General features: G+C 44.1%; 1 protein-coding gene across 4 annotated transcripts in view; it reads right to left on the bottom strand.

Annotated features, from left to right (window-relative positions):
- plce1 (phospholipase C, epsilon 1) overlaps positions 1-20,328 on the bottom strand; it is a 77,487-nt gene that overhangs the window by 20,842 nt on the left and 36,317 nt on the right. For 3 of the 4 annotated variants that reach the window (XM_084160419.1, XM_084160418.1, XM_084160420.1), the window contains exons 5-8: positions 4,413-4,729; positions 1,568-1,713; positions 1,113-1,374; positions 670-881 (exon numbers count right to left, since the gene is read on the bottom strand). In XM_084160419.1, coding sequence (XP_084016545.1) covers positions 670-881; positions 1,113-1,374; positions 1,568-1,713; positions 4,413-4,729 — 937 coding nt within the window. Of the gene's footprint in view, positions 1-669; positions 882-1,112; positions 1,375-1,567; positions 1,714-4,412; positions 4,730-9,686; positions 9,874-20,328 lie in introns of those variants that run through there. The other variant, XM_084160421.1, reaches the window with a different exon arrangement.

The following is a 20,328-nucleotide window of genomic DNA, read 5'->3' as shown; positions in this document are numbered from 1 at the left end:
TTCATAAGGCCAAACAATGATATTTCATAACGACTACATCTCTGCTGGACAGAACATTCAGTTGTGTTGACACACTTCAAAAATAGGACAAGCTGCAACAATGGCAGTCTCAACTGAAGTGGTCCATGGACAATGTCTGCAGAACTAGTGGCTCTTAACAGAACAGTATAAAAGCTTCTGTCTCTGTGTGTTTCTGTCAAAGAAGACAGGGTCACCAGTCATTCTGAAAGGATTCACAGTGAAATAAGAGCTACATTAAACATATTACATCACTTTGGTGGAGGTCGGTTGCGGAAACGTCAGGGAGAAAAGATTTAGGATTTAAAGTGGAAGACGTTATTCTCGACTTTATCAGATTAAAGTGCGTTTAAACAGGTGAAATCTAAAATGTATCATCCATGTAATTCTGCTTTAGAATGTGAAACATTCATAGAAAATGCATGTGTAAATAACCTTTAAATCAAACATGCAAATACTGTATATGCTAGAGGTGTGTAGCCAAGTAGAGGGAAAGCCTAGATGAACGCAATCACAGTATGATGGAGAGAGGAAAGGATTGACTGCAGATTCTTCGTTTTCCCACCACAGGTTATGGATAGGATTCGGGAATCCTAAATCTGATCCTAGATCTGTGCCTGAGTGCCACTTCTTCCTGATCCTGTCACTTACTGGTTCCTGTTCCTGTCCATGAAAGTATTTTTGCAGGAGGTGGAGGATCCTTCGTGCTGGCCCTCCTCTCCCTCCTCCGTCTCCAGACTGCGGTTGCAGGAGCGGATGATCTGCAGGATGTTGCTGACCGTGGCTTCCTTCTCCTGGCTGTGCAGCCCATCTGGCCCCGCCCTCTGCAGGAAGTGCTGCTGCCCGCCGTAGTCCCCCACAAACTACACAGAAAGAGAAACAGGGTAAAGTGAACCTGTTGTTACTGTGGTAATAAAAGTGTTACTACACAGGTAAAACAGCAACTTCATGTAAAGTGTACATTGTCAAACTGCTCATCTAGGAAGAGCCATCAAAAGCTGTGTTAAGAGCTTTAGGGCGATAGCAGGTGTTGTCTGTCCACCCACTATGGTACAAGCCTGGCATGCAAGCTAGGGCCTGGCCCACTTCGTTACCTCTAGTGAGTCCTCTGGCGAGTCGTGCGGTGAGTGGCGCAGGCTGATAATGCTGGCGGCCCCGTCCAGAGCGTCACTCAGCTCTTTGAGGAAGACGCCACAGAAGGGCACCACCTTGCACCCTGGGATGTTAAGGGCACGGTTCACCACTTTCTTGTACTCGGACGAAGACTCGTGCTGCGCCATGGCATCTTTCAGCCTGCGCATGGTCTCAATGTCCGACTGCTCCATGAACTGCCACATTTTCAGTACTTTCCGAGACCTGGAGCAGAGTATAATTCCATATCGATCTATTTCACATTTGACTTACATTATGTTTTATCATGTAGAAGACACTCTTATCCAGAACGACTTTTAATAGGTGCAATCTGAATATGTAAATTGACAGCTGCTGTAGGAAGAAAGGGAGGCGTGTATCAAACGTGTCTGGAGGACTATAGTGTCGTCAGAAATACCGTAGTCCAGCCAGGAACTCCATGACAGCGTTGTAGTTGCCCATGTTCCAGCAGCACTTGGCCACGTGGACCAGGTAGGAGAACACTGCTCTCTTCTCCTCCATTGAACCCGCAGTCAGGATCAACCAGGTCACCCACGAGCTCACCTGTTAGAGGCAGCAACTCTCACAGTTAGAACATAGTCTACTTCATGACCTGCCAATGCTCTGAAACAGCCAGGCTACGTTTGAAATGACACGCTAGTCCCTATATAGTGCACTACTTTCATAGGGCCCCTATATAGTGCACTACTTTCATAGTGCACATAGGGCTCTGGTCAAAAGTAGAGGCACTATATAGGGAATATGGTGCCATTTGGGACACTCCCTTATAGTGAAAGGCAGAGGACTAGTGTTTCACACTGTGCAGGTTAATGTTCTACACAGCATCAACAACAGCACGATTTATGATGAACTCATTGAAATGGTATTAGGTCTTATTTCACCCCAGGTGTAGCGGTCACCATCTCCAACCTAATACAGAACGATGCTGGTAGTCGGCTCTACAACAAGTCATGAAACTCTTGATTGCATCAGGTCTCGTTTGTTGCATACATCCAACCAAAATAGTAGTCCAGGGTTTATCCAAGTTCATGCAGAAACCCTGGACTGGACATAACAGTTGGAGCAAATATTTGCCCGCTGTCGTGTCGCAGCTAAACCCCCCCCCCCCTTAAAACAACGAGGGTTACATAAACAGTTCCACAGGCAGGTTCCTGATACTGCAGTCTCACGTCTGTTCTGTTCCTATGGGAGATCCAGTCATCAGAACCAGGGCCAGTCCGACTCTCTAATGTCATCCCTGTAAACATTCCTCGTCGCTCCGCTCGGCTGTCTATAGTTACAGATGGAGGATCTTAACATTTGAGCCAGCTTGCTACAGCAGGAAAATAATCCAGCAGCAACAGGAAATGTGAATTATTTTTGGGGATTATAATTAATGGAAATATATTGTAGGGGTTGATTCATTTTTCGTTGGGGCAAATCGTGTTTGACATTTTAAAGTGGAAATTACAAACTTTACATTTTAGTCATTTAGCAGACGCTCTTATCCAGAGCGACTTACAGTTAGTGAGTTCATACATTATACCTTTTCATACCTTTTTAAACCTAAACAACTTTGCATTTCCTGCTGTGCAAAATTCTCAGCAACACAAGAGTCAAATTAAGAACCTACATCTGTACACACCCAGAGAGAATCCAGTAGACTTAAAAAAAAAAAAAAAGAACACCCCACAGATCTAATTACTGGGTTATGTAAGATGTAAAGGGAGGGGGAGGGGTAGGGGGGGGAAACTGCAGTTTGATTCGCTCCAGAGACAAAACTTCAGAGACACTAAATAAAGTTAGAGCGCCATCAGACACAGATATCATCCCAACCTCCTCCTCCTCCCTCGTTTCCAGGAACGACTGACAATGAGAGACGGCACCAAAGTGATAGAGCGAGAAAACATGACATTCCTCTTCTCCCTCTCCAAGCGTCTGCAGTACGTAACTATTTGAATCCAGACTGTATTACATTACAGCTATGTCCCTCAGCGTTATAAACATTGCGGACGGTGGACATGAAAGCACTGGTAGATTAGAAACAGGTGCATATCTTGCAGAGTGGCTGATATTCCAAATGGCACGACTCCCGTCCGCTCATGGACGAGTCCGTATTAAAAGGTGGGAGATCGGTCGACGGGGATCTAAAATAGTCCCTATCTGTTATGTGGCTTCCCTTTGATAACGACACATAGGGGTTACATCAGAATGACAACCCAAATCCACTGGACTAAAAACAGAGCGGCACTCTGATTCCAATATGATATACCATAAATCAAATAGGCTACACAATAACAATACAATTATAATTCCAGTGTGTAAATGCCAATAACACCATTTGACCAGTGATCAAAAACATATACAATGTACTTACAATCTTGTTTCTTTTGTTGTGTGTCCTACTGCGCTATCAAGGTTTAGTTTCCCCATGATGGAACGATGACATAATCAAGGTTGACAGAGAGTTATTACAAACTCACCACACAAGCATTTTGTGTTTGTCAGAGTTAACTGCTCCAGACAGCCATTTCGGCTCAAACAACCTGCCCAGTTTCTCTGCTCCAGTTGGTGGAACTGGGGCACAGCAGGTAACCACACACAGTGAGTCCATCTCCATCATGCTGTGGAGCTTATGTCAGACTCTGTTTGTCTCTGTTGGGAAGAGTCACTCATTGGATTATAGCTCCGCAAACATGCCCAAAAATGGTTAGGATGCACATTCGCTCTACTTCTCTCACTTAATGAAAACCAGCTGATGTTACGGCGTGCAACTTAAAGATGACATCATTTCCACTCTGTGCTTGGGACGGACTTCATTCTGATGCGGCCGAGCTGTTTTTATTAATTGTTTATTCTCAAAGTCAATCAGCGTAGAGGGCAGCTCAAAGGGCTCCATTTATGAGTGTAATATGACACTAATCACCTCAAGTATGCGAAACAACCTGGCAGAATACGACCACCAAACACAGTATACCACCAGGTGGTCAATTCCACAAGGCAAAAAATTATAACTAACAACATTACCGTCAAGTGAGATCTTTAATAACCTTATACAGTAGGGCTCTCCAAACCTGGTCCCGGAGAGCAACAGTGTGTCCAAGCTTTTGTTATAGCCCAGCACTAACCCACCTGACTCAACTAATCAATTAATCATCAAGACCTTTATTAACTGAATCCCATCCAGTAGATCTTTAGGATCAGGATTGTTACTGACCACTCAACGCAGTCACATTAGCCCATCCTCTCTCCACTAGTCTCACCTCATTGAATCGCGTGACCAGGTCCTCCACGGTGTTCCTCTGGGTCTGTATGGGCATGGCCGGGGCCGACAGCGATGCCTTGAGGCTGGGGTGCAGGCGCTTGCTGCAGTCGGGGCTGCCCAGGTCCTGGGTGAGGAAACAGAGGTAGTCCAGTGGGAAGATGCGTCGGTACAGCTGCTGCTCCTGCGCCGTCAGGATGCTGGCGATCTCCTCGGGGAACTGGATCAGGTGACGCAGGTCGACCAGCTCCTTGCTGATGCCCGTCACGTTGGACGGGATGGTGCTGGACGCCGACATGTTGCTGCACATCTGACGCTCTGAGAGACATAGACAGATGAGAGATGTACACAGTCAACTAAAAAGCATCCTCCAATGTCAATTCCCAGGTAATATTAAACATAGCAGGAAAGCTGAACACCGCTGCCTTTCAGAATACAAACGTCTAAAACAAACTCCCTAGTTCAGACAAACTTCTCAGTGCCTCCCCCATTTCCACCCGAGTGGCAGAAGTGCGTTTGCGTTTTCGTACAGGAGCCATTAGCCCCGTTTCTCGTGTGTTTACACACCCTGAGAACACACACCACAGCTCTGCTCTCTCTGCTCATGGAGATGCATGGCTGTGTGCTCTGTTGGTATGGTGGACAGGTGCAGAAATACCATAAATACAGGGAATTAGATACCCCTCTGGACATCGTCAGCCCTCAGCCGCCACACACCACCGCTGGATGTCCTGGGAAACCTTTTGAGACATGCGACAGGTAGCCATGGCTACCGCAATAACTGGCGGCGAGAAAAGTTGGCCATTTATATTGGTTGATTTATGCATCCGGCGCAGTCTCTCAACTGCTCTCGGTAATGAACATTGTGTGTGAGTGTGGATTTGTGCGGCGTTTACATTGTGAGATTGACCTGATCTATCATGCTGTGGCCTAGAGTTGAGTCTAACTAAACACAACATCCTGCAGACTGCACTAGGCCTTGTGGTAAAAAAAAAATTGTCCTTGACTTAAAAAAGGGGCAGTCCCACCACTGTTTGGGTAAACAGCTGAGGGATGGGGATGGAGAAACGTAACCAATCAAATTCATAGCCCGAGCTACAGCTGCCAGGACTGACCAAGACCAAAATGACAGTTTTAACCATGCTTTGAGGCAGTGTTTGTTTACAATGCCATTGTTTACAAACAGTGAAGTAAAATACGCTTATGTTTTGGGTTGTGATGGAGTAAGACAATTGAACTAAGCTTAGAAGGCATTTATAAGTTAGGCCTATATTCTTCAAGAATAAACGGCTTCCAATCATGAATTTAAAAGTCTAAACATTGGATGTACCAACTGCAGATTGCCCCTTTAAACGATACTGAAGTGGGTGAAATAAATAATGGCACAGCTTCATAGCCAGAAAATAACCAGAACGTTCTAGAATGGCATGAAAGCAGAACATAAACAAAACATGTCATTCATTCTTCTTCTTTTACCTTGATAAAGGGGGCTCAATGTTTTCATCTTGCCCCCATATTACAGTTTGCCATTGACCATATTAGCCATTTTATCCATGTAGTCAATAACACTACTCTCCCTTAAACAAGAGCAGCATTTGTTTTGGTTTTATAATGCTATAAATCATTGACTTCTTATCAAGTTAATATCACAAAACTAATATTGAACGTTTAATTTAAAAAAAAGCTGAGCAGCATATGGTCCTGTAAATATTTTCAACAAATCAAGGTCTGTTATCATCCATCTCCAACATCTGCTCAATGTCCTCCTTTGTTTTTACGAGCTACCTTTTGAAGTGGAAATAAATTGCATTTGATTATGTAGTACAATACTCCAGGGGTAAGTGTCTCCCGCTCACCTAATCTTTATGCATGATGCCCTACTCAAAGCACAGCATTAGCCTTGCATTAAAGCCTGGTAAGCAGGGCTCATGGTTGAGTGTCTGCAAAGATCTTGCTTTAGAATAGACCCCATTGCATCCTAAATGGCACCCTATTCCCTATGTAGTGCACTACGTTTGGCCAGGGTCAATAGGGCTCTGGTAAATAGTAGTGCACTATATAGGGAATACCCAGGCTGCCTAGCTGGCTGGTCCAGGATGTAGCCTACTGTACATCCTGCTGAGAAGACCTCCTCTGTGATCACACTCTGCGTCTTTCTGTGAGCCTGTGTCACAGTCCGTGTATGTAAGACTGCAATAGACTTCAGAGCTCTATTCAGGGTGCTTAAAGGCCAGAGGTCAGACCCTCAGGAAAGAGAGCGCTTTCCCTTTGCCCCTATGTGGTATTTCCTGTGTGAGGAGCAAGTCGGGGGACGCTTATTGGCATGAGGAAGGAGAATAACAGAATGTAAACCATTACAAAGGCTGCTCAAGAGAAGCTTGCAATTACAGTAGCTTGAGCCATGGCATGATGAATCACCTGGCTATTTATACTGACCCGAGCAGAGCATAGAACCTTGAACATGATGTCTGACGTTACTCACTGCTGCGATGACAATCACAACTACAGTAGGGGATGAATCAAACAGGTGCACCAAGTCTGAGATAATTATTTTATTTATCTAAAACCAGCCCAATTCCATATTTCTTTATTATGATAAATTGACTTTACCCATATCAGTCTCATGACAAGGACCTAACATGAGACCCCAAATCCTTATTTTTAATCAATCAAATGCATATCTAAAGCCCTTTTTACATCAGCAGTTGTCACAAAGTGCTTCATAAATTACAAACAGAAAAGTGTCCATCAGCAGATACCGACTTTAACCACTTCACCTGACCAGAGTTTATTTCTAAAGCTCAAACCACACAACAAATTCATGACCTCAAAAATACTGTTTAATGTCAACAAATCCACATCTTTCAAAACAACATTGCAACAGACTGTAAGAGGGACAGAAGTCTGTCCTTGGAGCTCGAAATAAAACATCCCATTACAAACCAGGACATAATGTGACCAGCCAGTCCTGGTAAACTAGCCACGGACAGACAGACAGACAGACAGACAGGAGTAGCAACAGTCCGTGACCGCTCTGGGGACAGAAATATCAACCTGTGGAGACTATAGAGGCACACAAGCAAGTTACAACCCACAGGACTAGGCTAGCTATAGAAACTGAAGAAATCTACCACACACACTTGAGAAGGCTGCTAAGGTGCAGGCAGATAGCTTACTGTTGAGTGAAGAGAGCCTCTATCCACTCACAGTATAGTCCACACACTCACAGTAGTCACAGTATAGTCCACACACACACTCACAGTATAGTCACAGTATAGTCCACACACTCACAGTATAGTCACAGTATAGTCCACACACACTCACAGTATAGTCACAGTATAGTCCACACACTCACAGTACAGTCACAGTATAGTCTACACACTCACAGTAGTCACAGTATAGTCTACACACTCACAGTATAGTCACAGTATAGTCTACACACACAGTATAGTCTACACACTCACAGTATAGTCTACACACTCACAGTAGTCACAGTATAGTCCACACACACACACTCACAGTATAGTCACAGTATAGTCCACACACTCACAGTATAGTCACAGTATAGTCCACACACACTCACAGTATAGTCACAGTATAGTCCACACACTCACAGTATAGTCACAGTATAGTCCACACACTCACAGTAGTCACAGTATAGTCTACACACTCACAGTACAGTCACAGTATAGTCTACACACTCACAGTAGTCACAGTATAGTCTACACACTCACAGTATAGTCACAGTATAGTCTACACACTCACAGTATAGTCACAGTATACACACTCACAGTATAGTCACAGTATAGTCTACACACTCACAGTATAGTCACAGTATAGTCTACACACACAGTATAGTCTACACACTCACAGTATAGTCTACACACTCACAGTATAGTCTACACACTCACAGTATAGTCACAGTATAGTCTACACACTCACCGTATAGTCATAGTATAGTCTGCACACTCACAGTATAGTCACATTATAGTCTACACACTCACAGTATAGTCCACACACTCACAGTATAGTCCACACACTCACAGTATAGTCACAGTATAGTCTACACACACAGTATAGTCTACACACTCACAGTATAGTCTACACACTCACAGTATAGTCACAGTATAGTCTACACACTCACAGTATAGTCACAGTATAGTCTACACACTCACAGTATAGTCTACACACTCACAGTATAGTCACAGTATAGTCCACACACTCACAGTATAGTCACAGTGTAGTCCACACACTCACAGTAGTCACAGTGTAGTCCACACACTCACAGTATAGTCATAGTATAGTCTACACACTCACAGTACAGTCACAGTGTAGTCCACACACTCACAGTATAGTCATAGTATAGTCCACACACTCACATTATAGTCACAGTAGTCCACACACTCACATTATAGTCACAGTATAGTCCACACACTCACATTAGTCACAGTATAGTCCACACACTCACAGTATAGTCCACACACTCACAGTATAGTCATAGTATAGTCTACACACTCACAGTATAGTCACAGTATAGTCTACACACTCACAGTATAGTCTACACACTCACAGTATAGTCACAGTAGTCCACACACTCACATTATAGTCACAGTATAGTCCACACACTCACAGTATAGTCCACACACTCACAGTATAGTCATAGTATAGTCTACACACTCACAGTATAGTCACAGTAGTCCACACACTCACAGTATAGTCACAGTATAGTCTACACACTCACAGTATAGTCACAGTATAGTCTACACACTCACAGTATAGTCACAGTGTAGTCCACACACTCACAGTATAGTCACAGTGTAGTCCACACACTCACAGTATAGTCACAGTAGTCCACACACTCACATTAGTCACAGTATAGTCCACACACTCACAGTATAGTCCACACACTCACAGTATAGTCATAGTATAGTCTACACACTCACAGTATAGTCACAGTATAGTCTACACACTCACAGTATAGTCACAGTATAGTCTACACACTCACAGTATAGTCACAGTATAGTCTACACACTCACATTATAGTCACAGTATAGTCCACACACTCACAGTATAGTCATAGTATAGTCCACACACTCACAGTATAGTCATAGTATAGTCCACACACACTCACAGTAGTCACAGTATAGTCCACACACTCACAGTATAGTCACAGTATAGTCCACACACTCACAGTATAGTCACAGTATAGTCCATTCCATAGGACTACAGCACTGAATCCTGTCTGTCTAGACGGGTTCATTTAAAGCCTACTTACTGATCAGCTTGAAGTCCATCCTGTGGGAGTGCTTCATGGCTGAGCCGCAGACGGCGGGAGCAGCGCTGTCGTTACTGTTAGCTCCATGGTTGTTCACACAGCACCGGCGAGGTGCACTTGTCCACATTTGAGCAGCCCAAGAGCGCCAGCTGCTCTCCAGCTCTCGTTGCTCTGCTGCTCCCCAAGCTGACACGCTACAAACCTCACAGCCATGCGCCAGCAACGCCTGCAGCCAGCCCACACCCCCCCCAACCTCCACCTCAGGCTAGAGTTATCCCCCCCCCCAACCCCCCCCCCACAGAGAAACAGATAGCCCCTAAACTCCTCCCTCCCCTCATCCCAGCTCCTCTCCACTCCTCTCTGGAGGTCAGTTTACATACACATGTAGCCTATACGTGTCCCTCTACAGAGGGGGAGTCAGGTATGTAAACATGTAGTCTAAAAGCTAAATATGACTCATTACAAAGTGGAGGGAAATCTCAGAGAAAAGGAGTGTACCATTGATTTACTGGTGGTTGTAAAATTGGTTTCAGATAAATATTTGATAAAAGCTTAGTCACTCCCCAGTCCAAAGAGTACAAAGGAACATTTAAGTCTAACTAACAGTATATCAAGGTAATATTCAGTGCCGCTGGAATACGTGTGGCAAGCTGGCATTTTCCCCAGCACTTTTCACTCAGTTGGGGCAGCGCCTCACCACTTTTGATTTAGTTTAATAAAAAACATTGATGCTAAAGTGTTAAGAGGCGCAAAGTGCTGTTTTTTTTAACCAAATTCCCTCATGATTGGTCAACTCGCACACAATGTCACTGTCCTTCACATCAGAGTGCTGCTGCAAGCACTGTGCGCGTCTTGAGAAATCAGATTTAAGGAAATCGCGCTCTCCACTTTCCTCTGGTAGCTTATTTATTTAGCAAACGTGACAACACATCCCCGCAGTTAGCTGTTTTCATAACATACACATACATAACATACACATACATATACATACACAGCTGCGGAAAAAATTTAAGAGACCACTGCAAAATGATCAGTTTCTCTGGTTTTACCATTTATAGGTATGTGTTTGGGTAAAAATAACATTTTAGTTTTATTCTATAAATCTACTGACAACATTTCTCCCAAATTCCAAATAAGAATATTGTCATTTAGAGCATTTTTTGCAGAAAATGACAACTGGTCAAAATAACAAAAAAGATGCAGTGTTGTCAGACCTCGAATAATGCAAAGAAAATAAGTTCATGTTCATTTTTAAACAACACAATAGTAATGTTTTAACTTAGGAAGAGTTCACAAATCAATATTTGGTGGAATAACCCTGATTTTCAATCACAGCTTTCATGCGTCTTGGAATGCTCTCCACCAGTCTTTCACATTGATGTTGGGTGACTTTATGCCACTCCTGGCACAAAAATCAAGCAGCTCAGCTTTGTTTGATGGCTTGTGACCATCCATCTTCCTCTTGATCACATTCCAGAAGTTTTCAATGGGGTTCAGGTTTGGAGATTGGGCTGGCCATGACAGGGTCTTGATCTGGTGGTCCTCCATCCACACCTTGATTGACCTGGCTGTGTGGCATGGTACATTGTCCTGCAGGAAAAACCATTCCTCATAGTTGGGGAACAATGTCAGAGCAAAAGGAAGCAAGTCGTCTTCCAGGACAATCTTGTACGTGGCTTGATTCATGCGTCCTTCACAAAGACAAATCTGCCCGATTCTAGCCTTGCTGAAGCACCCCCAGATCATCACCGATCCTCCACCAAATTTCACAGTGGGTGCGAGACACTGTGGCTTGTAGGCCTCTCCAGGTCTCCGTCTAACCATTAGACGACCAGGTGTTGGGCAAAGCTGAAAATTGGACTCATCAGAGAAGATTCTTACTCCAGTCCTCTACGGTCCAATCCTTATGGTCTTTTGCAAACATCAGCCTGGCTCTTCTTTGCTTCTCATTGATTAAGGTTTTTTTTCTAGCTTTGCACGACTTCAGCCCTGCCCCTAGGAGCCTGTTTCGAACAGTCCACGCCATACACTTCACTCCTGCTGCCGTTTGCCATTCTTTTTGTAGGTCACTTGATGTCATCCTACGGTCGTTGAGTGACATTCGAATGAGTTGGCGGTCATCCCGGTCAGTAGAGAGTCGTTTTCGCCCTCTGCTGGTCTGTAGCTTTGTTGTCATTGAAATTTTAAGGATGGAAGCAACCTGACGCTCACTGTATCCCTCTGCCAGTAAAGCCAGAATTGACCCCTTCTTTTCCTCACTCAAAACTTTCCTTTTCAAGTATTTTGGCATGGTCAATAGTTCTTTTTTGATTAATATTACTTTTGAGGTACTACTAGCACTGTTTTTGCCATCCAGCTGGTCCTATTGCAGGAGGATAGTGATGACCACAGCAGTGGTTTTTATACTTTTCCTTGTTAAATAAGATTTGGTTCAGGTGATCACCTAATCGGTGAGGGGAAAAAGTATTTGATCCCCTGCTGATTTTGTACGTTTGCCCACTGACAAAGACATGATCAGTCTATAATTTTAATGGTAGGTTTATTTGAACAGTGAGAGACAGAATAACAACAAAAAAATCCAGAAAAACGCATGTCAAAAATGTTACATTAATTTGCATTTTAATGAGGGAAATAAGTATTTGACCCCTCTGCAAAACATTACTTAGTACTTGGTGGTAAAAACCCTTGGTGGCAATAACAGAGGTCAGACGTTTCTTGTAGTTGGCCACCAAGTTTGCACACATCTCAGGAGGGATTTTGTCCCACTCCTCTTTGCAGATCTTCTCCAAGTCATTAAGGTTTAGAGGCTGACGTTTGGCAACTTTAACCTTTAGTTCCCTCCACAGATTTTCTATGGGATTAAGGTCTGGAGACTGGCTAGGCCACTCCAGGACCTTAATGTGCTTCTTCTTGAGCCACTCCTTTGTTGCCTTGGCCGTGTGTTTTAAGTCATTGTCATGCTGGAATGGCCTAGCCAGTCTCCAGACCTTAATCCCATAGAAAATCTGTTTTCAATGCCCTGGCTGAGGGAAGGAGGTTCTCACCCAAGATTTGACGGTACATGGCCCTGTCCATCGTCCCTTTGATGCGGTGAAGTTGTCCTGTCCCCTTAGCAGAAAAACACCCCCAAAGCATAATGTTTCCACCTTCATGTTTGACGGTGGGGATGGTGTTCTTGGGGTCATAGGCAGCATTCCTCCTCCTCCAAACACGGTGAGTTGAGTTGATGCCAAATAACTCAATTTTGGTCTCATCTGACCACAACACTTTCACCCAGTTCTCCTCTGAATCATTCAGATGTTCATTGGCAAACTTCAGACGGGCCTGTATATGTGCTTTCTTGAGCAGGGGGACCTTGCGGGCGCTGCAGGATTTCAGTCCTTCACGGCGTAGTGTGTTACCAATTGTTTTCTTGGTGACTATGGTCCCAGCTGCCTTGAGATCATTGACAAGATCCTCCCGTGTAGTTCTGGTCTGATTCCTCACCGTTCTCATGATCATTGCAACTCCACGAGGTGAGATCTTGCATGGAGCCCCAGGCAGAGGGAGATGGACAGTCTTTTGTGTTTCTTCCATTTGCGAATAATCGCACCAACTGTTGTCGCCTTCTCACCAAGCTGCTTGGCGATGGTCTTGTAGCCCATTCCAGCCTTGTGTAGGTCTACAATCTTGTCCCTGACATCCTTTGAGAGCTCTTTGTCTTGGCCATGGTGGAGAGTTTGGAATCTGATTGATTGATTGCTTCTGTGGACAGGTGTCTTTTATACAGGTAACAAGCTGAGATTAGGAGCACTCCCTTTAAGAGAGTGTGCTCCTAATCTCAGTTCATTACCTGTATAAAAGACACCTGGGAGCCAGAAATCTTTCTGATTGAGAGGGGGTCAAATACTTATTTCCCTCATTAAAATGCAAATCAATTTATAACATTTTTGACATTCGTTTTTCTGGATGTTTTTGTTGTTATTCTGTCTCTCACTGTTCAAATAAACGTACCATTACAATTATAGACTGATAATTTCTTTGTCAGTGGGCAAGCGTACAAAATCAGCAGGGGATCAAATACTTTTTTCCCTCATTATATCTATATACATACACATATACACACATACATACACACACACACAGCTCTGGAAAAATGTAAGAGACCACTGCACATTTTTCTTAAATCAGCATCTCTACATGTATGACAGCCATTCCATTCCAGTGTCTGTTGATTTCCAACACAGGCACACCTCATTCTACTGAATTAGGTACTGATTAGGTGATCACCTGAACCAAATCTTATTTAACGAGGAAAAGTATAAAAACCACTGCTGTGGTCATCACTATCCTCCTGCAATAGGATCATCTGGATGGCAAAAACAGTGCTAGTAGTACCTCAAAAGTAATATTAATCAAAAAATAACTATTGACCATGCCAAAATACTTGAAAAGGAAAGTGTTGAGTGAGGAAAAGAAGGGTTCAATTCTGGCTTTACTGGCAGAGGGATACAGGGAGCGTCAGGTTGCATCCATCCTTAAAATGTAAATGACGGCGGTTCATAAGAACAAGTTCAAGCAGCAGACATTGGGGACAACAAAGCTACAGACCGGCAGAGGGCGAAAACGACTCTACTGACCGGGATGACCGCCAACTCATTCGAATGTCACTCAACAACCGTAGGATGACATCAAGTGACCTACAAAAATAATGGCAAACGGCAGCTGGGGTGAAGTGCACGGCGAGGACGGTTCGAAACAGGCTCCTAGGGGCAGGGCTGAAGTCGTGCAAAGCTAGAAAAAAGCCCTTCATCAATGAGAAGCAAAGAAGAGCCAGGCTGAGGTTTGCAAAAGACCATAAGGATTGGACCGTAGAGGACTGGAGTAAGGTCATCTTCTCTGATGAGTCCAATTTTCAGCTTTGCCCAACACCTGGTCGTCTAATGGTTAGACGGAGACCTGGAGAGGCCTACAAGCCACAGTGTCTCGCACCCACTGTGAAATTTGGTGGAGGATCGGTGATGATCTGGGGGTGCTTCAGCAAGGCTGGAATCGGGCAGATTTGTCTTTGTGAAGGACGCATGAATCAAGCCATGTACAAGGTTGTCCTGGAAGAAAACTTGCTTCCTTTTGCTCTGTCATTGTTCCCCAACTTTGAGGAATGGTTTTTCCTGCAGGACAATGTACCATGCCACACAGCCAGGTCAATCAAGGTGTGGATGGAGGATCACCAGATCAAGACCCTGTCATGGCCAGCCCAATCTCCAGACCTGAACCCCATTGAAAACTTCTGGAATGTGATCAAGAGGAAGATGGATGGTCACAAGCCATCAAACAAAGCCGAGCTGCTTGATTTTTGCGCCAGGAGTGGCATAAAGTCACCCAACATCAATGTGAAAGACTGGTGGAGAGCATGCCAAGACGCATGAAAGCTGTGATTGAAAATCAGGGTTATTCCACCAAATATTGATTTCTGAACTCTTCCTAAGTTAAAACATTAATATTTTGTTGTTTAAAAATGAACATGAACTTATTTTCTTTGCATTATTCGAGGTCTTACAACACTATCTTTTTTGTTATTTTGACCAGTTCTCATTTTCTTCAAATAAATGCTTTAAAATGACAATATTTTTATTTGGAATTTGGGAGAAATGTTGTCAATAGTTTATAGAATAAAACAAAAATGTTATTTTTACCCAAACACATACCTATAAATAGTAAAACCAGAGAAACTGAATTTTGCAGTGGTCTCTTAATTTTTTCCCGAGATGGATGGATGGAGATATATGTATATATACACATACAGTGGGGAGAACAAGTATTTGATACACTGCCGATTTTGCAGGTTTTCCTACTTACAAAGCATGTAGATGTCTGTAATTTTTATCATAGGTACACTTCAACTGTGAGAGACGGAATCTAAAACAAAAATCCAGAAAATCACATTGTATGATTTTTAAGTAATTAATTCGCATTTTATTGCATGACATAAGTATTTGATCACCTACCAACCAGTAAGAATTCCGGCTCTCACAGACCTGTTAGTTTTTATTTAAGAAGCCCTCCTGTTCTCCACTCATTACCTGTATTAACTGCACCTGTTTGAACTCGTTACCTATATAAAAAGACACCTGTCCACACACTCAATCAAACAGACTCCAACCTCTCCACAATGGCCAAGACCAGAGAGCTGTGTAAGGACATCAGGGATAAAATTGTAGACCTGCACAAGGCTGGGATGGGCTACAGGACAATAGGCAAGCAGCTTGGTGAGAAGGCAACAACTGTTGGCGCAATTATTAGAAAATGGAAGAAGTTCAAGATGATGGTCAATCACCCTCGGTCTGGGGCTCCATGCAAGATCTCACCTCGTTGGGGCATCAATGATCATGAGGAAGGTGAGGGATCAGCCCAGAACTACACGGCAGGACCTGGTCAATGACCTGAAGAGAGCTGGGACCACAGTCTCAAAGAAAACCATTAGTAACACACTACGCCGTCATGGATTAAAATCCTGCAGCGCACGCAAGGTCCCCCTGCTCAAGCCAGCGCATGTCCAGGCCCGTCTGAAGTTTGCCAATGACCATCTGGATGATCCAGAGGAGGAATGGGAGAAGGTCATGTGGCCTGATGAGACAAAAATATAGCTTTTTGGTCTAAATTCCACTCGCCGTGTTTGGAGGAAGAAGAAGGATGAGTACAACCCCAAGAACACCATCCCAACCGTGAAGCATGGAGGTGGAAACATCATTCCTTGGGGATGCTTTTCTGCAAAGGGGACAGGACGACTGCATCGTATTGAGGGGAGGATGGATGGGGCCATGTATCGTGAGATCTTGGCCAACAACCTCCTTCCCTCAGTAAGAGCATTGAAGATGGGTCGTGGCTGGGTCTTCCAGCATGACAACGACCCGAAACACACAGCCAGGGCAACTAAGGAGTGGCTCCGTAAGAAGCATCTCAAGGTCCTGGAGTGGCCTAGCCAGTCTCCAGACCTGAACCCAATAGAAAATCTTTGGAGGGAGCTGAAAGTCCGTATTGCCCAGTGACAGCCCCGAAACCTGAAGGATCTGGAGAAGGTCTGTATGGAGGAGTAGGCCAAAATCCCTGCTGCAGTGTGTGCAAACCTGGTCAAGACCTACAGGAAACGTATAATCTCTGTAATTGCAAACAAAGGTTTCTGTACCAAATATTAAGTTCTGCTTTTCTGATGTATCAAATACTTATGTCATGCAATAAAATGCAAATTAATTACTTAAAAATCATACAATGTGATTTTCTGGATTTTTGTTTTAGATTCCGTCTCTCACAGTTGAAGTGTACCTATGATAAAAATTACAGACCTCTACATGCTTTGTAAGTAGGAAAACCTGCAAAATTGGCAGTGTATCAAATACTTGTTCTCCCCACTGTATAAATAATTTTTGTTTTTTTGAGGGGGGGGGACTTGATCGGACCTCGCATGTGGCCTTGCAAAACTGCGCTACGCCACTGCTGATAACACATCACTCCCGACAGACAAACACTTTATAAATGTTGTAGCAGCCTACACCTAAACATTAAAGACTATCTGGCATGCTGTATTGCATGGAACCTAGATGATTTTTCTGTCTGATAAACTGTAGGCTACTAACAACAGCAGCTTCATACAGTCTACTATGCCAGGGTAAACGAAACCGTAACATTATGTATTTATAGCCCATTTATTTGTGTTAAGAAAAAATGTGAATGGGCTCAAATTTGGTTTATTTTCAAACTTAGGCTGACTAGGCTACCTAGAAGTTTTAAAGCCAAAATTATTAACTTGAATTACTATTACACAATAGCTGACAGACTGACATCAGTTTTAATTAGGCCTACAGTTGCATAGGGCAAGACTACATGATGCAAACCTGCATAAAGCAAGCTCAGCCCTGTGAGTGCTATTGTCCAATCATGTTGCCGTCTCTGTGTCTGTGCAGAGGAAACCCACCTGTTAGTCTAGCTTTAAAAAGTAATTAATATGAACAAGTACAGGTTGCTGCAGTTTGACAGGGTTTTCATCTTCCCAAGGCCAGGAGTTTTCCAGGATATTTTTTTAAACCATGTGACCGGATTACAAAAACTCTGGTCCCATCACGGCCCATATTAAACCTTTTTACAACTGATAAATCACTTCATACCGCATAAAGGTCCAGTTTTACCTGGATAGGTTACCAGATAAGGAAAAACTCTGGGCCCCATGGATTTTCTTTCTGCCCCACCACTCTGGGACCTGTGGTACCACCTCTGCAAGGCATGAGGTCATACACCATTGACTGCCTTAAAAACTGGAGACTTCCCCCTAAGCGTCACCCCCATATTGCCAAATAATGGTTCAAACACACAATGTATAATATCAACAGCCTGTTGGGAGGAAGCCAAACAGTATTCCTCTTAGTCATTTAGACCCCATTTAGACCATGTAGGACAAAAGACTTCAAACTTCACCCTATTCAGCACACAAACAAAAAACTGAACACGGCTTTTCATAACATGACTACTCAGAGGAGGAAAGGCTTCATTGTTTAACCCACACCTGCTTTTTCTCCACAAGCTGTCTGACAATGCGAGAGCTAGCCTAGCGCAGTCACCGCGCAGCAGTTCAACGTAAACATCATAAACAATGCTAGCTGACACAACCTGGGCTTCCACACACAGCCTCTCTAACCTCTCGCCGTGTGGGTCTGCACTTCAGACAAACAACCGCTTTTCACTCTAGCATACTGGTGAATCTCACTGTACCGTGACCTGATCTTGACCCGGCTATTCCAGTCAGCATTTTTCGAAAGCGGTTATTTGTGTTTGCAGCTGCCAGTATGTCACCCCGACCCTCATAACAATAACGACGAGTGTGGTTTTGAATATGCTCGATCCGCATACAGCACTAACATTACTGAGTCTTTCTGTCATCTGAGTGCCTGTGAACATCTGAGTCCGAGCTCACGTGCCCAAACTCTGAAACACCTTTATCGAGTGTTAGAATGCTTCTGATCATTTGGCATGATCTATAAAAGTCATAAGTCTTCACAAATGTCATCAGTCACAAAATAATATTGTTCCCATCTCTAAATAAGCTCTCAATAGCAAACTACACCTTACTGTATCTGTTCTTTACATATTACAGTAGATAGTCGCAGTAACACTGGTTCTTGGCTGGAAGACTATACCAGCTTTTTAACATCAGTGACAATGTCCTGAAGAGGACATGACAGTAACAGTATGTAGCCCATTGAAATGAGGCAAGGAGGAGGGGGAGAGAAGACCGGTGGATCTCAACACAAAAGCCTCTGACCGGGACCCTTTGGAAAATGTAAGCATTGTATTAACCCTTTCTTCAGAGATGAGAACAAGATCGCTGGGTGGTGATGGACTCATCCGCTGTGTGTGGTACAGTCCCAACCACATTCAGCCTCGACTTCAAACAACACAAACCCCTGACTGACGTTCTATTATGAAAATACTCTTCCACAGATGGAAACATCAACTGGACTCCTGAGGGAGACTACAGTATATAGAGATCATCATCAATCTGTATATCAAAGAAAGAGGACAGGTGTGTTTCGGACCAAGTGTTTTTATTTACCAGAACCGAGTCTGTAAATCAAACAAAGGCAGGTAGAGTCTATATGTATTCTGCAGGCTTTGACTCAAAACCTTTCCTGTGGATCATACTGTACAAATAAGAGAAGTACTCAAGTAAACTGCTATAGTTTCTAAACCTGCTGGGTGAATACATTCTGCAGTCCATAGCATGTTACTCATAGCCTAACATTGTGAGTCTCTTTCTCCCTATGTACCGTCTCAATCCAACCTCACACGACAGTTACCGGCATCTCAATCAAGTCCTACAAAGGGCTACATCAGATTTCAGTTCTGGTTTTCAACTAACGGCGTACGGTTTCCCGGACTCTATAACAAAGGAATGCTCCTGCAATTAATATTTGGACGGTGGGGATGGCGAGGGGGCTAGTGACTCAACGTGTCAAAGCCGCATCACAGACGGCCTGTCACCTGGCCTCTGTCCAGCAGGATTTTCATCAGAGCCAGAGGGGGGATAAGCTTACAGCGCTCTCTGTGTGTGTGTGTGTGTGTGTGTGTTACATCATCGCGCTAGACAGGCCCATGGGAGACTTCAAGGTGAAACCATCATTGAAGAGCGTGAGAGATAGAGAGATACAGAGACAGAGACCGAGAGAGAGACAGAGACCGAGAGACAGAGCCAGAGACCGAGAGACAGAGCCAGAGACCGACAGAGCCAGAGACCGAGAGACAGAGCCAGAGACCGAGACCGAGAGAGAGAGAGAGACCGAGAGAGAGAGACCGAGAGACCGAGAGAGAGAGAGAGACCGAGAGAGAGAGAGACCGAGAGAGAGACCGAGAGAGAGAGAGAGACCGAGAGAGAGAGACAGAGAGACCGAGAGAGAGAGACAGAGAGACCGAGAGAGAGAGACAGAGACCGAGAGAGAGAGACAGAGACCGAGAGAGAGAGACAGAGACCGAGAGAGAGACAGAGACACAGAGATAGAGACAGAGACCGAGACAGAGACAGAGAGACCGAGACCGAGAGACCGAGACAGAGAGACCGAGACAGAGAGACCGAGACAGAGACAGAGACAGAGAGACCGAGACAGAGACCGAGACA

The sequence above is a fragment of the Coregonus lavaretus genome (genome assembly GCF_964263955.1).
Source record: "Coregonus lavaretus genome assembly, chromosome: 1".
In the NCBI taxonomy this organism is placed as follows: Eukaryota; Metazoa; Chordata; class Actinopteri; order Salmoniformes; family Salmonidae; genus Coregonus; species Coregonus lavaretus.
The sequence above is the reverse complement of the archived record's forward strand: the minus strand, read 5'-3'. Positions and strand labels throughout refer to the sequence as shown.